General features: G+C 35.1%; 1 protein-coding gene across 3 annotated transcripts in view; it reads right to left on the bottom strand.

Annotated features, from left to right (window-relative positions):
• Nucleotides 1–19,778, bottom strand: part of IPO11 (importin 11) — a 98,116-nt gene that overhangs the window by 24,336 nt on the left and 54,002 nt on the right. For all 3 annotated transcript variants that reach the window (XM_082782870.1, XM_082782869.1, XM_082782871.1), the window contains exons 25-29: nt 14,139–14,218; nt 13,359–13,439; nt 8,219–8,314; nt 6,734–6,847; nt 5,817–5,938 (exon numbers count right to left, since the gene is read on the bottom strand). In XM_082782870.1, the coding sequence (XP_082638996.1) occupies nt 5,817–5,938; nt 6,734–6,847; nt 8,219–8,314; nt 13,359–13,439; nt 14,139–14,218 (493 nt within the window). The remainder of the gene's footprint in view (nt 1–5,816; nt 5,939–6,733; nt 6,848–8,218; nt 8,315–13,358; nt 13,440–14,138; nt 14,219–19,778) is intronic.

Below are 19,778 nucleotides of genomic sequence, written 5' to 3'. Positions count from 1 at the left end.
CCATCGAGGCCTACCATGGCTCAGAAGCCTGAACAAGACTTATGTCAAGTGCAGGAACAGAGTGCACCTCCCACAAACCATTAACAACTTTTGCTGTCTTCTATATAATTAAAAGATTTTATTTTAGGGTGGAATAGATTTAGAAGAGTTTTAGGAAAGATTCCTGAAATCCTGTATTTACATAGGTCAAACAAAAACAAGATACTAGCTGCAGTCAATTCCTTATGACTACAGTTTATTTTATTTTTCAGTAGCTCAGTTGCATTAAGTGACATAACCCCTTGTCATTACTCAGTACTCTTTGCAAACAACCCTTATAGGCCTAATAGGAAATGTTCCTGACCAGCCCATAATAAAAACTCAGATGTGGTGAAAAATTAATGGAGTTTTTGAACAAGAGAAGTTTAAACAGTAAGTCCAATCTGCATCCTCTAGTCAGTGCTTTGATGTCAAATACTAATTATGTAGGTGAACACACCTTTCACTAAAATAAAAAAGGAAGTGGGGAAGGAAGGGCAATGGCTTTGGTGTCTTTATTGAGATGATAAAATTAGTTATGTAACAAATTCTGATTTTATGAAGGAAGATATAACTACCCTGAAGGAGAATATGACATTATTAGGCTCTTTCTTGTTATTTCCTAATATTACATATAGACATCTTCTTAAGAGAAAAATTAAATTTCTAATGAAGTAACTTTAAAAAATGACAAAGAAAAACTTCTGTAATAACCTAATGAAGATTCATAATTGCACACTATAAGTGCTTGAACTCACTGAATGCCAATTATAATTGGCAGAAATCACACTGGCTGACATACCAGATTTGATACACAATGAAAAAATGCAGACATTCATTTACACAAAGATTAAATACAAGTAGAGCAACCTGAAGAACCTTTTCTGCTCTTAGTCTCTTCTTTGCAATAGTTTTTCCAGACAAATACATTTGAATCAAAGAGAAAGAGTGAACACTGGAAACTGGAAATACTATTCAAGTGCCATAATCTAAAAAGAAAAAAGACTGGATAGGTTCAAATGCTTTATATTTCATACTTAGCAAAGTAAAATCTCTGCTGTTTTGGAGCTGTACCACTCTACACTGTTATGTCTAGCAAAAGTGAGCGTATTTCACAAGCACCACAATTAGTTGACCATTTTTGGAAGGCATTGACTTTAAGAATTTACAGCAGAAAGAAATTAAAAACGGACAAAATACACTTTACAGGTGAGCTCTTAAAAAACCCTCATGAACAGTAAGAAGTGGAACAAAGAAGCCCATTAGGAAATTACTACCTACTTATTCTAACTTTTAATTAATTGCCTTAATATTATTTAAGTCTTTAATATTTGGACTTAACTTCCTACCATTAGTTCTGTTACCATTTTTTTTTCTAGTAACCTTCCCAAACTGATACGAATATGAACATCAGTTATATGAAATTAACACATCTTTCCCTACACAGCATCATGAGAATTTTGAAAAAAGAAATTCAACTGTAGTACCAGACTACTGTTTAAATTGACAGAGTAATCACAACAATTGCTCTCCACTTGAAAACGCTCATCAGGAATCAATATTAATAAGAGGTTACAGATGTCACTATTCAGATTTGGATAATTTATGTACAGCATGTTTCTATTTTATATAGATAGCTCTTCATGGATATCACATTGCAAATTCTATGTTGAAGTTTGCATTGACTTTTATTTAATATCTAAAAAAACTACAACCACTTTCACAGAAAACAGTGAAAGGACAAGTATCAGAGGTGAGCAAAAACCTGCATGGCCTTAGAAGCTTCATGAAACAAGAACAAATCCAAGAGCTATTTTACTCTGAGCTATAGAGTATAAGAGCTATATACTCTAAGACTCCTTTTTTTTTTTTTTTTTTTTTTTCCAGTGAAAGCAGAGACTGATTAGATCTGGGACCTCTTAAAAATCCAACCTGGACTATGAATGCCAGATGTTCACAAGCCTCCTGCTCAGTATCAGCAAACCATAGAGTCTAAGCTGGCAGCATTACATAGGACAGCACAATCTACAACAACCTCTTTTCAACAGACACCTGTGTAAAACGAAGTGTGCTCCCAGACAAAATGATGTGATAAAAAAACCAGCAATACTCAGTTCAGGCCAAAGAAATCTTGCAAATCCCATACACTAGTATATCAGAATCTGAGCACAGAAACATACCATTGCTGGACAAGTAACAAATACCAAAGCAGCATTATCTAACAGATATCGAGGAGTCTTGAAAGAAACTTTCCAAGACTGTGTGACCGTCAAAACTAGATTACATCCCAGATGTAGAATTTACTGACTTTCAGTAAAAACAATGTTCGTAACCCCACTTTAAAGAATGAAAGGCACAGCAATAATCACACTTCCCAGCAAAAGAGGAATGCTTAGCTTTCAACATGGTGTCAAATGTTAACTATGCTTACAGTTAGGCAGTACATAAAGCTAAATCGATCACTGCCACTGTATTTTGCCAAATTGATGCTTTTATTTCCTATTAGAAAGTAAAATACTCCTTTCATTTTTTAGCATTTTTCAGTAATGGTTGTGTTCTATCAAGATAGAGAGATAATAACCGGAAGAATTTAAAAAACAACACTACTCTGCTAATTATAAATTCCCAAAAAAAAGGACATTTCAAAACATTCTGATACTGATACTATAAAAAAGTACAAAAGCACAGTTAGCAAACTGATTATTTCCAGAGCTATATAGGTATGAGAAGGGAGAGATGTACAATTTTAGCCACTTCGGTCTTGGGAAATGCAAAGACTGCTGATTTAGCACCTATGACAGTGGTGGGGGCCCACCTCCATTTCCACAATGGCCTGAAGAAAACTTATGCTGCTGCTCCTGACCATTATCACTAGGCACTGTTGTAGGGACCAAGGGGACATTTAATCAAACTGAATTATATCTGCTCTACAAGAAACTAAACTTGACCAAGAATTTGACTAAACCTGACCAAGAACTTATGACATCTGTGAATGTACTCATCCTCAGGACTCCAGGCTGCTGTCGTCTTTCATGTCTCGCACCCTGCTCATGATTCTCTTCCTCCAAACTTTTAATTCTTTTTGTGTTCAAACAAAATAAACAAAAAGCACACCTCAATTTTCTATCTGTTGTGTGTCTATGTGCATTTCCCCCCCCATGTGTTGTACACGGAAACAAGACTATTCTGCAAATGTATCCCTATTGCCTAAATCTTGTTGCTAGACCCTACTCTTATTCACATCAGCTTAAAGACAAAAATCCTTTAAAAAACAGCTTGTATTTAGTGAAAAAAGGTTCAATTTTTATGAAGTACCAAGAGCTTTTAATAAAGGCAAAAAGTGAATGTGGACATATGAGTGACAAGACAGTACAAGTATAAAATGTGGAAAACAATATGGATACATGTATCAGTCACTCAATGAACACTAACAATTTGAGTGCCCAGATTCAAGACAGCAAATGCAGATAATTAAGTAACATTTAGTTTACACAAAAAAAACAAATGAGTAAAACCCGGAAATTACTGCAAAGTGAAAAGGTGCTGCAACACTACTCAGGAAAGAAACAGTTATTGTTCTTTTTAATATATATATATTTTTAATATGAACTTCTAAAGACTTAACACAATGTGCAGCTGTGAGTAGAAGATAAACAGGATGCTGGATTGAAGGCCCATATGCATAGATGATAAAATGCAGTGGTACTGTTGCTACTAAAGATCTGTCATTCCATATAATGATATTGCTTACAAGACAGCTATAGTTGGGGTTATAAAGTGACAGTTCATAACTTGCTTAGGCCAACAAATTGGCCTGAGAACCACTGTGACCTACAACTGCACTGTAACAATTTCCATCATATCCACTCTAAAATCCTTTATTAATGCTAGATGCAGTACAGATATCTATTTTCTCTATAGCGGAATCCTGAAACCTACTAGCAGTACCCTTTATGGAAGTGAGCTGAGGGTAGAAACCTGCTCGGCAACAAGCAGAAACGTATACATGGTTTTCCTGAGCAAGTCTGCCTCACTGCCATCCTCAGGAGACAAAAATCCTGTTCAGCCTTAGCAGCTGAGAAATCTTGAACTGGCTTAGGAAATCCAAAGAAATGTCTAATCAGTAATCTGTTTGGAGAGGTAATTCAAAAGGCAAAATTACATAGCTTTTCTTGAGAAGGTTGTTTGTAAGAATTAAAGTACCCTGTTTAAATACAGTAGTTTAATATATTTTTGCTGAACTCTGCAAATTGACTTGCAAAAGAACATTTCTTAAACAGGAGTTTCAGATGTGAGATGCAGCAAGCATATGTAATAAAATGTCTATGAAATGCCAAAAACAGTGACTCACACTGTTAGGCAGAAGGAACAAGTGCTTGACAGAATCGATTTCACATATTCAGTCTGAAGGTATGTTTGGCTTTGGCAGTCTAATAGTTGTACAGTAAAATTTTTGTAGCCTTTATAAGTATATGCCCACTGAAGATAAGCTTTCTTTTTTTTATTTTTTTTTTGGGGGGGGGGACAGGTGTTCTTAAGTAATTTGAATATCTGAAAACTAAAACTGTCATTAGCAGAAGTTTTTTTGCATTGAGGACTGCCAAAAATAATTTGCTCTTGCAGCAGGAAATTTGGAACAGCTGAAGGTAGTTCAAAATAACAAGGTTATCTAAAGCAAGTTTTTTCCTTCCTCTCTTTACAAGAAACTTCACAGGAAGACAGGCATGTTCTTCAGCAACTTCAGTTTTAGCTAACACATCTAAGGATGTTTCAAATACACTAGTAAGTTTTAACACTTATGTTTGCTGAAAAGAACAAAAGCTTTCTCAAAGCAGCTGCTTGGTTCACCTTTGACTAAATATCTGTCCTGACGATCTGGGGAAAAAAATGAAAGCTTCTGTGCACACTAAAAGAAATGAAACCTTGAAGTTATATGTATAAGAGTTCCTTGATTTTTAGGTACTAGCTACGTACTCTACAGCTTTACAAACATTAACATAGCTTTAGGATTTGTAAGCAACATCTAAATTATCATTGGAAAATACTTCAGATTTTTCAAGAAATCTACGAGACCAAACATTAACTCATGTAATACTGCATTCCCGACTTTCAAAGCAAACAAGAATACTCTGAGGGTACATATGACCTGAGCTCTCATCTAAACACATATTACAAATCAATCCCTGTAGTGACCATTTAAAAGAGTAACTCTATTCAGAATTTTCATTAAGAACTCTTTTTTATGCTTTTATCCACCAATTGCCATGGTCAGAGAAAGGGCAATACTACAAGCTGATAGCCATACAGGGAAAAATCTGTTCCACAGTTTTTCCACAGTTACTCTTCCACTGAATGTCATTAAGTAGAAAAACAGGATGGATGTTAAGAACTATCCTCAACCTGAAACAAGACTGAACAAACATTATTCCCTAGAAGGGACATCAAAAGATTAATGAGCCAACTCAAAGAACCACATATGAGAGCAGCAGCTAATCCGATACTAACATGAGAATGTACACTATAAATTATGGTCAAAAAATACTGTAGTTTCCTCACTTTTGCTGAATGACATTTTCAAAGAAGCTAAAAAAAACTTATTGCTGTATCACTACAAATCCAATGAAAAGATTAATATAATGTAGCATCAAAATTTTATCTTTTTAAGCTTCTTTAGCCCTAAATAAAGATGCAATAAAACTACTAATATTCGAATATTAATTTGCAATATTGTGAAAGGTCTTACAAACTGTCTAAAGGGGCTCTGAAGAACTATTTTAATGCATCTTGAATTCTCTCACCCGTTCAACGATGGTAGAAGTGAAAGCAATGCCAAAGCAGACAGCTTTCTTCTCTCTGGCTGAGTGATGTTATCCATGCGATCAACCCACATTTCAATCATGTTACCAAGAATTTGGTCCAACTGCAATGGGAAACAGTTACATAAATGTGACAGAAGTTGAAGCAAGTGGTGTATTTTTATTTTTCCATGCCTCTCCACATCCCCCACCCCCCTTTAAAATCATTAATTGATCATGCTTCCAGGCCTTGAACCACGGTTACCATTGTAACCTTGAAATTACAAATGTATTTAGTTCACAGACAGAGAGCGCAGATTCAGAACACTGAATTACTCAGTTTTCGTATGAGAATCTTAGCACATGTAAGCCATGTGAATTTACTCTTAAAAAAAAAAAATTCACTGGTGGCAGAGACTTGTCTTTTTCTGTTTAAACCTGAAGAAAATTATTAAATTCCTCTTCAAGACATAGCAAAACACTTGTAGCAAAGGAACCTGCCTCAATAACCTCATAATTGAAAACTGAGCACATTGAACCAGCTCAATGTGCTGGTGAATCAATGGTGAACAATTAAAACCATTGTCCCTGGTACAAAACCATCAAGGTGCAACAAGGAAAGCAACTCTCACCCTGAAGCATCATGCAAACTAAGAAGGCTTATAAAGATCATAACAGAATACAGCAAGAAGAAAATCTAGAGATTGTATAAAATTTCTTGAGATGTTTTAAAAAAATTGAGGGAACACACAAAACTTGGTGAAGGAGCTCAGGAGAAGGAACAAAGCAGGAGAAAGGGAACATGCTTGTACTGGGGAGGAAGAAGCACTGAAAACACAGGGAAATATTTTTTTTCACGTCAGAAGAATGCGAGATTTCCACATGAAACCCTGTTGAAATACCAAGACAAACATCCTTACCTCCTGACCCAATTCACATGCCATCTGGTTCAAAAGTAATGAAAAAAAACTTGTATTTTGTAGTAGAACTCTACCCATGACACCCAGATAAGTAGACATCAACATTGGGTATCTCTGAAACAAAAGTAAACCAAAACAAAGCATATTTAGTTCAATCGAGTGTTAAAAATACTTAACATACAGCACAGAAATGCACAGAAAACATTTACATGCATCCTTTATATATTTTATTAAATTATAATTTTAAATGTTCCTAGAACACAATATTGAGCAATTGTTACCAAAGAGTATACTGACAATTACAAAATGAGAAACATGGCAATCCATGGTCTGTTACTCTCAAACAGCCATGACAACAAGCAAAACAATTTCACCATATATATTTAAAAGTCAGCAGCTTGAAAATAAGCAATATACTTCATTGTTATAAAAAGTTATTCTTAATATTGATTATGGTTACAAAATAGCGTTTTAAGTTTTAGTAACAATAAACACAGCTAGTATTTCTGAAGTTGTTACTTATCTTTTATTTTCATTTTAAAAGAAGCTACAGATAAATCCAACATCTAATAATGTATCTTGCAGAACTGCCTACTTGAAAAACAGAACTCCAACATTTACCTGAAAATGTTAACACATTAATACCTGTTCAAAGTCCTTTTTTTTTTTTGTACTGCAAAAATAAAACTATTAAGCAATATTACTTAGTCTAATCTTGGACATGTGTTATTTAACTTAATCACAGTACAAGTCAAATATTGATAAAAAAGGAGATGTTTTGATCAAAGAGGTCACAAGCAGAGAGAACTTCACCCACCAGTTCTGCCAGTAAAAATACCTTTTCCTCCTCCTATCAGTACTTGGTTAAAGCATATTTGATTTTACTCTTTTCTGTCCAACATACAAATTTGTTGAAGGCGCAGAGAAAACAAAGACATTTAAGTAAACAAAATATGAAACTTGCTTCCACCTTACATAAATCATTCTCACATTCTTCAGCTCTTCATATTAGTTATGTCAATTAGAAAAAAAAAAAAAAAGAGGTCAAGTCACTCTTCTCCCTACATTCCAGCTTGCTTTTCTCTGATGCACGTACACTGAAAAATGAGTAGTATATCACAAAAAAGACACACCAAAAAGCCCTAATACCTACAAAGCATTTAAGTGCTACCAGTGCAGTCATAGCAAATTTTCAGTGTTAAAGGTGAAGGAACAGAATAATAAAACTTGTGGTATTTTATTATAATGAACATTAGATGACAAAATAAGTGATGAATAGATTTAACTCTTGTGCTACCATTTTTACTACATACTTAATGAAAATAGCTGAAAATACTTATGAAAATAGCTGTCAAAGAGTTATCAGATGGACTTAAAACTAGAGAAAAAGAGAGAAATACCAACACAAGAAAACTGGGCCAGACAATTGAAGGTACTTTCCTGTTCAAAAGGAAAAGTAGAGAGGACAAAAAGAAAAACTCTTACCTCCCCATCTATAATCCCCTTGAATACTGATGGCAGAAGGGGCTGAAACATTTGAGGACCCAAAACAGGATTTACTTTCAGGACATTTTCCACAACCTTAAGAACAAAATAAAATTAGACAATAAATACATTTAAAAACCATAATTGAATCTTTAAAACTACATATACCTATCTATAAATAAAACTCTGGTACGATATTTACCATTAACAAAACCCAGGACTGTTGAAAGTACGTTCTAGTTAAGTGCTCTGCAAACCTGACCTGCTTTCATTCTCACATGGCCAACTGACATGAGAAGCCAAGCCACTTTAAAGGAATTTCTCTTTAATAAATAAAATGATTAAATACTTGCACTAAAGAGTTATGGCTTTTTATTTCATGAGATATGTAACAGTAAATTTAATGATTTGAGAAATTAAGCAAGAATTGTGTTTCAGCTCCTCCCTTTTAGTGGATGGCCAACAGCTTCATTTAAATAGATGCTTGCTCTTGGAGATTAAGCTCAGAGTCAAAACTTGCTAATGCATGCAGGATTACTTCATAAAGTTTGCAACTGGATATGATAAAGTATTTAAATTAAGGCTTTTAAAGAAAAAAGCACAAAAGAGAAAAATGGTTTGAGAAATTATAATCTTGCATTTCCTATACAATAGATCCTCCCCCCAAAGAGATTATGTTAATATTGCTTATTTATAGTGAATTTTGATGTCACACATCGGCAAGTTTGATTGAAGCCACAAAGTGGCAAGTTTGATAAAAGAGGTCGCCAGCTTTCCCATAAAATCTTGTCCAGGTTATTTAGTAGATTTACTTGGTCAATTTTGGATTATGGAGTAGAAAATAAGAAAGAGATGGATGTTAAATAAGATTGGAAAGATTCCTGTGAGAAAGATACATAAATGTATGCTACATGTATAAAAGTATATTATAACAGCTTGGTTACATACAAGACTTGACCAGACTTCAGTTTTCAAATTTAAGAGAAGAAATTGCTACAGGCAGCAATAAACCGTATGTAATCTTTCCTTGCTTCCACTAGAGTTGAAAAGCAGTTGTAACACTAACCCTGCAGGTCCTTAAAAAACACTGGTGTTGAGTTATGTGTAGAAATAATGGTAGGATGAAACAGCAAGAGTAGCACATAATTGAAAAGACTCAGACATTACTTGCTAAGAAGGAAAATCTTTTTCCTGCAAAGAAAAAAAGTACTATGTACCACTAAGGTAAAACATGTATTATGGGGCTCTAATTTGCATACCAAATGATATTGGGGATGATTCAGATTGCTAATTCTGTTGCAAGTATTGGGAATTTGCTATGTGTAGTGCATACAACCTGTTTTTCAGTTGCATGTGGACCCAAGTAAAAGGTCCAGCACAGAAGGGTTGTTAATAAATGTATTTTACTAGATAAAGACTTTACCATTAATTAACAGCACTGAGACTGATTTCAACAAGCTGGTTATTAAACTCTGTGGATACTTTGAGGCTAGCAGCCAAAAAAGTGTGCTGCTGAAATCTCAACAAAGAGGCTCCTTCCTGTAGATGAAAGAGTCTGTTGCACTCCTCTGAAATAATACAGTTGTTTAGTTCTTGTTTAAACTCTGGAACCAATTTGTTAACCTGACAACAAGGAGAACAAAGTCCACCTGAGGGAAAAAGAGTCATAAATGCCTTTCCTTTCTCATCTATACATGTAAGTGACTTAAGACACTTTGCTCATGAGAGTGAGGTACACATTTACCAGCCTAGAGAAGTAGAAGTCCATCCAAGACTCAAACTGGTAATCTTATGAAAGGATCGAGGAGATATATAGAGATTGTCATCATTAAAATACAGTGTAGTATGTTCACCAATAATATTGATGTGCAGACCACCAAGAGCAACAGAAGTATCTTCTAATTATTTGTAAACCTATTTTTGAGCTAACAGAACAGAGGTTTTAAACTGATAGAATGTTACCAAGAAGTCTCTCTTGGCAACATTCAAACTCCCAAGAAAAACTCATTATTTGCCAACACTACCAGACAAGTTTGTTTTTCTTAATAAAGTGATGTTCAAAAACTTGTAGAATAGGACTTTTATCACAAACAAAGGGGAAGAGTTTTCTTTATTGCAGGCTTACTTTATAGACTAAAACTACCTGAAGTAAATTTTTGTAAGCAATAACTTTATTGCTCCTGAATCTAAATGCAGCAGTAGTTAAAATATTAAGAATCTGAGTTTTTGAAGTCCCATATCTCAGAAGAATTTTCAAGTGACCACAAAAGTCAGAACTTCTTTGACAAGAGGATTAACATTTGATACAACCTCCTCCAGAAGAGAAAAAGGTTTTTATTTACCTAACACATTTGACAGTTATGAGTTATTGTAAGACAGATGATCTAAGTTCTCATGCTCCATAATCCTCTCATTCTCCTTAGACACTAACCACTGCTACTGACAGAATAATTTAGCAATCATTTCAACTGTCTTAAGACATGCGTTAATACAGTCATCATACACACACACAGAAAACCCATTTAAGCCAGTTTTGATTGCTTTAGATCTCTCCTTTTTGTTTTATATGCTACTCTTAGTATTGGAGTAATAACAGAATTACTTTTTGTTCACTAGGTCTATCCCCTTTATTTCCTTTTTCGTGTGTGTTTGTGTGTGTGCCTTATTTCTACGGATTTGTTTATAGCATCACTTATCTTTGGATAAAAACGGCAGAAAAAACACATTGTTTAATCTCAGATAATTTGAAAATCAAGTTGCATCAAGCCTCAGCAATCTTGTAATAAATTGTCTTATTACTACTTGTCTTAAGCCTTAACCAAATTAAGGTTCTTCAACCTTATGCTTTTATTTACTGCTCTAAGGCCTATTTTCAAACAAACCAAACCTGTATGTAACACAGTATTTCAGAACACTCCCACATTTGTTGCCAGTATTGATCTTTTTTTTCTTGTTCAACACATCAGTATGGTGATGCCTGAGAAAACTTTCTTTTTTAAAATACAAATATTTACACTGATATTTCAGTTATTCCTTTGTGATCAGATAGGCATACTAGGAAGGTATTCGAATTACAGTGGACAAACCGTGGCTACTGCAAGGTCACACTGCAGCCAAGTGTATAAGTATGCCATATTACTAGTGTTATTTCATTTTAAGGTTCAGATTAAAAGCTGCTATATCATGTATTTGCCCAATAACAGACTCTAAATAATACCATCAATGGATAGGTATTAACATTTTAAACTACAGAGCTAGAGTCCTTATGCTCCCTGCAGCAGGAATTATAAATGGAGGAGGGCTATTAACTCCTCCTGTTGTTTCCCTGTCCACAGATTCTTTCTGCAAGTAGTTGTGCAACCCAAAGAGGTAGGTGAGATTTTAATTTTTGCCTCTGTTGTGTTTATAATGAACTGGACTTCATAAGCAACACGAAGTTCCTAGTAAGTACTGCCACTGAAAATATAAGTAGTAAAACTACAGTTACTATTCTGTATAGTATATGATCCTGTATTACTACTAAAGTTCTTATTGTAACTTTATTTCCTCCTGAAACTCCTCAAAAGGAATATTTGAAAGGTCAGATACAATATTTCAAATGCTTACAAATTTTGCAAGATCTCTTGCATAATACCATTTCAAGTTTGTGTGGAAATAGTTTGTGTTTTTTTTTTTTTTTAATAATTTAAAAAACATCTAGTAATTCCATCTAAGCAGCTGTTGCTACTACTAAGCAACTTACGACAAACGCAAAGATAGGCTGAACATGATGTCACAGTACAAACACAAGTGTGCTATACAAAGCAATGTGATATAGAATATGTACATGATAAAGAGTATATACATTCAGTATGTAGTAAATACAGGTCCAAGAGCTATTAAATTCTACTATTTGTACAGAAATGCAGGGAAAAAAAAAATGTGATGCTTTGTGCTTATTTAATAATAAAATCACAAAGACTTTTTATAATGAATGTATATATGTAGCCTCATCACTTCAGCCTTACCTTGCCAGTTACAAAACTTGAACTCTTGATTATTATTCTTACTGGTATTGAATACTGAGAAGTAAAATTACTGTATGACCAAAGGGATCAATTACGATTCACAGGGTACAGATGAATCTCAGATTTGGATTGTTAGATATGGCAATTAGGTAGTTATCTCTTTTCATATAATGATTAGAAACACTCAAAATGAATCTACATTATTGATGTGCGCTGAATGATTTTGAAAATTTTTACAGTTGAATCATTTCTTTATGTTGCATTTTGAACCAAATAATGGAAAATATATTTTTTTGAATTCTGAATCAAGCTGAAAACACAAATAGGACAAGTTTTAAAACTTATTAACCATCTTAGTTTTGCCTTCTTATTTGTAATTACAAGTGTGGGTATCTTTTATGTTGTCTTCTCCATTTTATAAGTCAGCTAGAATTGAAAAGCTTTGATAAATTCTCTTCACCTACCCTGGGTGACCAATATTCACGGATTACATCGAGTTACCTTGACTCAAAATAATCTTTGTTTTGCAACTCAGTGTCCTCATGGTTTTCTAAGAATAGCATCATCTTTGCCATACAGTGATTGGTCATCTGGCATTTTAAATGTGCTGCTACCTTGCTGCAAAATGAACTGCTTTCATGAGGGTGCAAGCCCACACTAACCTTCTTTCTGTAATAATCTAAGTGGAGAAGATCTCAGACTCTTAATCTAAATCAATCTGTAAGAAGAGCACTCAAACTTTACCTAAATTTACTTAAAAACATCTTGAAATCACATGACTTAAAGCATTGCAGAGATGGTACAGGAACAGCAAGTGCATCAGCTAATTATTATAGAATCATCTTTTACAGTGACTATATGGGACAATACTAGCCTTCTCTTGGTAAAATACATATATAAATATACTTTTTTGAAAATACATGTGTGCATGTATACATGCTCCCAATACATACACTTCAAATATGTAGTTTCAAACATCTCTGACTCCTGTAATAAGATGTGTGAAATCAGCTGTTTTTTTTCTCCAAGTTCTATATTCACACTTGAAAATGTTATTTAAACTTGACAGAACTAGAAAGTAAGAATACTGATGTCTGGAGCTGAATATTAACATTATTTTCATTGTACTCTACCTTTAAAGCTTGAACTTGACCTTCAGTAGTGATGTCCTTTAAGAGTTCACAAAATGATCGACACAAGTCAACAGCATACATCTGAAATTAAGTAACAGAAGCACAGAATGTCAGCGACTGGAAGGGACCTCTGAAGATAACCAGTCCAATTTCCCTGCCAGAGCAGGAACACCTAGATTGCATCACACAGGAAGGTTTTGAATATCCCTGGAGGAGGAGACTCCACAGCCCCCCTGGGCACCCTGTTCCAGTGCTCTGTCACCCTCACCATGAGAAAGTTTCGTCTCATATTTAAGTGGAACCTCCTATATTTCACCTTGCACTGAGCTTTATATGTTTACATATATATTTCAAAACAATTAGTGATATTTTTAACAGAGAAGATTTTAAATCATGGCATTGTATCACTAGTTCATTTCTTGATAGAACTTTCATTTTTTGATAGAACTTATCATAATTTTAATCTGGCAGGAGAAACAATAGAGTAATGATTACTGCCCTGCACAGGACCTTTTCAGGTAGGAAACTACTAAACTGATCAACATTAATTCTCAATCTTTCAGAAATCTGATTTTATTGAGTGTTCACCACGTGCCATAAACAACATAATTCTATGATTCTAGGATTTTAACATTCCTATATACACACAAATGAGCAAAAGTATAAACGTTAATGTGCCCAATGTTTCCCAGCATTTGTTAAAAAAAAGAATAATAACTTGCCAGTAGGGAATTAAGGTGCTTAATAAGGAATATGAGGTATTATACCATGGTAATGTACCTGCAAAAATTCAGTCGATGATAAGAAAATATAAGCATTGATGATCTTAAAGCAATTTTTGAGGTTTTCTGAACTCAGCTCTGGAAAAAAAAATAAACATGCAATTCAGAAACTCATAGCCAAATTGAAATACAACCAAAACAATCCACTTTTAAAACTGGTTTTCATCATACAGCAATAAAGTGCCAAAGGCCTACAAATAGGAAAAAAAAAAAAAGTAGTTAGATTCAGTACCATTCAAATTCTATTTCCCTGCTAGGTTACTGGGTTCAGCTAACGTGTTCTCATATGGAAGCACAAGAAATCCTATAAACCCAAAAGCTAATTCTAATCAAGAAAAAAAAAAAGTAGTTTTGGATGTAACAATACACAAAGAAGCTACTGAAGACAGAACAAACAGACGAAACATATGAGGGTCCTGCACTTTCTGATACATCATCTCTTTCCTGTTTGATTCAGTAACTGTTGCATCAAAGGAGCAAAATAAAGTCTGCTTGTCTGACCTATGAGCCATGTCAAATGGTATTGAGCTTCTAGACTGAAACAAGCTGAGCTATAGGCCATACCATGACTACTTTAGTTAAGTAAAGCACACAGATCTAATAGATGGCGTACAGATACAATTTGAAGAAAGAGGTAAAAAGGCACATTCTCATGGAGCATCTGATACACAGACTAAAAATAATCCTTATCAGATTAAACAAACTCCAAGAGCTGGCTAAAATCTGGTATGCGTTCCATGGCTTAAATGCATGCAGTCTCTACGAAAGTGGGGCTTACACCTAGTGATGCTTATAAAGGAAAAACTTCTACGGATAATTTTCCAAGACAGAAACTATGGCCGGTTTTCTATTGCAGTATCTGAAAACTTCTAGAGAGTTTGAACAGTTCCTTCTTTCCCTTCTCATTATAAAGATCATTAAAGTTTCTGTTATATGACATAGCCCTTGAAGAGCTTTGAATGCATGATTACTTAGATATCTCAGTGATTGTACAGGTCATGCCTTATTATCACTCATTTTAGATATTTAAATATCATTACTTGAAAAGAGATGGACTTTCAAGTCATCCATCCAATAACCTCATCAAAAGATTCTGATATATTAACTTTATTACCATATTTTGTAGTCCCCCTCTATTCCACTCATGAAACCCTACTTGGAGTACTGTGTTAAGCTGTGGGGACCCCAGCATAAGAAAAACATGGACCTGTTGGAGTGAGTCCAGAGAAGGGCCATAAAGATGATCAGATGGCTAGAGCACTTCTCCTACAAAAAAAAAGGCTAAGAAATTTAGGGCTGTTCAGCCTAGAGAACAGAAGTCTCTGGGGGGACCTTCCAGTACTCAAAGAATGTTGGGGATGTACTTCCAGTACTCAAAGAGGGCCTGCAAGAACGTTGTAGATGGACTCGTGTGAGGGAGTGTAGCAACAGGACAAGGAGTAATGGTTTTAAACTAAAGGACGGAAAATTTAGATTAGACATTTGGAAGAAAGTCTTTATTATGAGGATGGTGAGGCACTGGAAGAGGTTGCCCAGAGAAGCTGTGGATGCCACATCCCTCGAAGTGTTCAAGACCAGGTTGGCTGGGGCTTTGAACAATCCCATCCAGTGTGTGTGTGGGGGGGGGGGGGGCAGGTGCAGTAGGCAGTCCCCCACCAGTGGCAGGGGAGCTGGAACCAGGTCATTATCAACCTTCCTTCCAACTGAAAACTATTCTATGATACTACTAATACTGCACTTGTTTTTTTTCCCTGAAGTTCTTACATTCTTCTTAGAAGCCTGCAAATTTTTTTTTTTTTATTGAATACAACCATACATTAAGTTTCAGACACTGGTGCAGTAGACAAATAAATAAATGGTCACCTAAACATGAAATACTACTGAGCTTTTGATAGCTGATAGAAAGATAATAAAAATCAACTAGCAAAATTACAAGCAAAATTATTTCTTGCCAGAAGAAAAAAACAGTTAAGACAAACTACAAAATTTAATTGGTCATATGTGCATAAAGATCAGTGTCTTCTAAAAGCATTTTTAATGTTAAACCTGATGCTTCTTAAAGCAGGTATGTTTTGACTCTGATATACCCCAGCCTGAAATTGTATCAGATTCAGCTGTAATTTTAAGCAGTCTTGCTGCAAAATTACATTCATCCACAGAGAATATATTCCTCCATTCCACATTATTCAGTCTGCTGCACTAAGAGAATCTGCTGCAACCCCTCTGTAGGGCAATTATATTTCCTCAGAATTTAAATATTAACAGTGCAGAAATGAAAATTAAATATTACAATTATGCTGTGAATTATTATTATACATCAGTGATAGTACTATGCTGTTTGAAAGAAGGTCAGCTATACAAGTGAAATTACTCTTATCAAATATAACATTCTATTCCTATATCTTTAAGATTTAACGACAGCACTGATTACTTTAAGAAGCAAATCTAATTGATTTGTACCACTCACATCCAGTTCCAACATATGAAAAGCTCTTTCAGATTTATCTGAAAATGAAAAGCTATATATTACATTGGAACTAGTTAAAAAACAAACTTTTTTTTTAAATTTTTTCCCCTTGAAGTTGACTGTAAAAGAGATGTTTGACATATATCTATGTTGATATATGCCACAAGCCTGTGACATGGCCATGAAAAAGAGATGCTCAAACGATGAAAAAAGCAGTAGGAATGTATAAAACACTCAACAAAAAATCTAACTAAATCCCAAACTAATTTTTATGTATCCAGCACTGGAACAGCTTGCCAACAGGCACATGAATATATGTGTCATAAAAATTCTCCCAAAAGATCTAGGAGAAGCAAAGGTGAACAATTGCTTCTTTATGCTGTAAATTTAAGTTTGGAATTGAAGTCAAAGGACCCTGAAGGTACTGTTATCAGTAAAGATTATCTCCAGCAGAGAAAGCATAAGAGGAAGTAGTAGGGGTATCTTCAAAGTTCAGGCTTGCCAGGTGCTACCGATGGGCCAGGAAGTAATCAGACAAATCTCGGTAAGCATCATAAGAGCACTTCATAAGAATTGTGCAACAGGTGACATTCTTTTGCAATCATCTAGATATGAATTCATCAACAGAAAACACAGCACAGCAACATGTTCCAGTTAAGTGATATTCATAGTGCACTTCAAAAACTACCTGACAATTTGTTCACAATGTATTTCATTCAATTTTATACCACTTCGCTAAAGAATATGGTATACAGTCACAACCATGTAAGCACAGGACCTCATCCATGAAAGAAGTTAGTTCAAAGCAAAAGCTACAACACTGTGAAAAGCCAACAAACTCAACAATATACAATCTACGACTGTCAGCCTGTTTTCTATACCTCCTTAATCGTATGCTTACATACAAATGGTCATCAACACTATTTTCCACGGTGCCTTTGGGTGAGTTATCAAAGCTGCACTATTACATACACAGTTCAATTCCTATAGTAGTTTGTCACCTATGCATACATGAATACAGTACCTCTATGAGAGGTAACATTAATAACAAGTCTTAAAAATCATTATCTGGAAGTGAAGAAGATGAAATAAGAAAACAAAATGCATACGGAACTTCTCTTCTCTAGCATAAAGGCTTCTCCCACAACCACTTTCTCATTCTCAGCAGGACAGAGTATGCTGCCTCTCTCTGATGTCCAAAAAACCTTATCTAAGAACTTTCCTCTTCTTTTCCTTCCAGCTCTTCTAGTTCAACCATCTTGACCTCTAATAGCACACTTTTTCAGAAGAACACAGTCGCTGACAGAGTAGTTAGTTAATCACAGCAGAAACACAATTATATTACTTGTGTATTAGAGTAATTCCATTCAGTAAGAATAAATTCAGAAACTGAAGGTCAGAAGGTTCATATTCCTTATACTGTATTTCCAACAAAATAATTTTGTGGAGTGCCTTGAAGATAGGTCCCTGCCAGCTCTGAAAGACATATGCAAAGCAATCATCTACTTATGACCCCCCTTTCACCAGATTTGCTTTACAGCTTCCACTTTGGAAACTTAAGACTGAATGAGAACCAGACTCAAGTGCACTTTTCTCATGTATTTTACCTCAGAAAGTTAGGGCACATAAGACATCAGGATCTTGAGATTAAGAATTTGAGGATCTCAAAAGTCAAATGGGTTTCTGCATCTGTCCAACTGAAAATAAACAAACTTGCCAGTTATATCACCATGGTGGGAAGGATGGGTAAAGGAGTGTTTTTCTTAAATGTTGGAAGTTTCATATCATTACTGCCACTGTCTACTGGAGAAACTACTATAGAATTAAGACTGAGCAGTAATTTAACTAACTTGGACAGTCATTTCTGATTAACATATTTTCTTCTTCAGGTGGCTGCAGCTTAAACGTTGTTGTTGCACTGGATTTAAGTGGAGGATCCCTTTTACAAGTACAATGTATCGAAAAAGCAGGTGCCTAAGGCATACTAGAAATATTGCAGTTTTTGTAACGACATAACTTGAAAATAAATTTAGCACTAACTTTAAATTCAAGCACTATTTCAATATTGCATTGCCATGTTTATGATATGTGGAAGCAGTCCAGCCAGATATAACAAAAAACTGAATTGCACGCAAAATATGCATCAGAATGGTTTCTGCTTTCTGGAAAACATAAACTAATTTGGATTATAGAAATCATAGTTTTTTTTGACTGAAAAGGCAGTCAGAAAACAAAACTTTGTCAGAAAAATGATCAAGAAGTAAACGAGTTCCACAAGGCTATACAAGGAAATCAGTTTATGATTACATATTGCAAGTGCAATTGTATTTTCACCACTCAACTCCATCTCTGATGTAGGAAAAATTGACAGAAGCATGTCTGAAGCCTCACCTTAAGTAAAACTTGCCTAGCTTATATGTAGTATTTATGCTGTCAGTATCATACACTAACTTTCTTTAATAAAAATAAGAAATGTTCCTTTGAGGAATGTACTTTTTTCCAAAGGAGTGTCTCGCTCTTCTCCAGGATTCATTAAAAAATAAAACAAGTTGTTACAAGCTTAGAAGATAGACCTCGTTCTCTAGGGCCTCATGAACGAGGGGCTTGTGGGGAATGTGAAGCTCAAAGGCAGCCTTGTCTGCAGCAATCACCTCCAAGCTCAAGAACGATGCATCCCAACACAGGGGATGTGAGGCAAAATCACCATGAGGCCTGCATGGATGAAGGAGCTCCTGGTCAAACTCAAACACAAGAAGAAAACCTACAGATGGTAGAAGCAAGGATGGGTAACCTGGGACAAATACAGAGACACTGTCTGAGCAGCCAGGGGTCAAGTCAGGACAGCTAAAGCCCAGGTAGAATTGAATATAGCCAGGGCAACATATGTCAAGGGCAACAACAAGAACTTCTACAAGTACATCCCTGATAAAAGGAAGATTAGGGAAAACACAGGTGCTCTCAAGAAGAAAATGGGAGTCCTGGTTACACATGAAATTGAGAAGGCTGAGGTACTCCATGACTTTTTTGCCTCAGTCTTCACCAGGAAGTGCTCTAGGCACACCACCCAAGTCACAGAAGGTAAAGGCAAGGACTGGGGGAATAAAGGACTGACTACTGTAGGAAAGGATCAGGTCTAAGACCGTGTAAGGAACCTGAAAGTACACAATTGCA

The sequence above is a fragment of the Aythya marila genome (assembly GCF_965140915.1).
Source record: "Aythya marila genome assembly, chromosome: Z".
Lineage (NCBI taxonomy): Eukaryota > Metazoa > Chordata > Aves > Anseriformes > Anatidae > Aythya > Aythya marila.
This window is presented reverse-complemented; position numbering and strand designations above follow the sequence as displayed.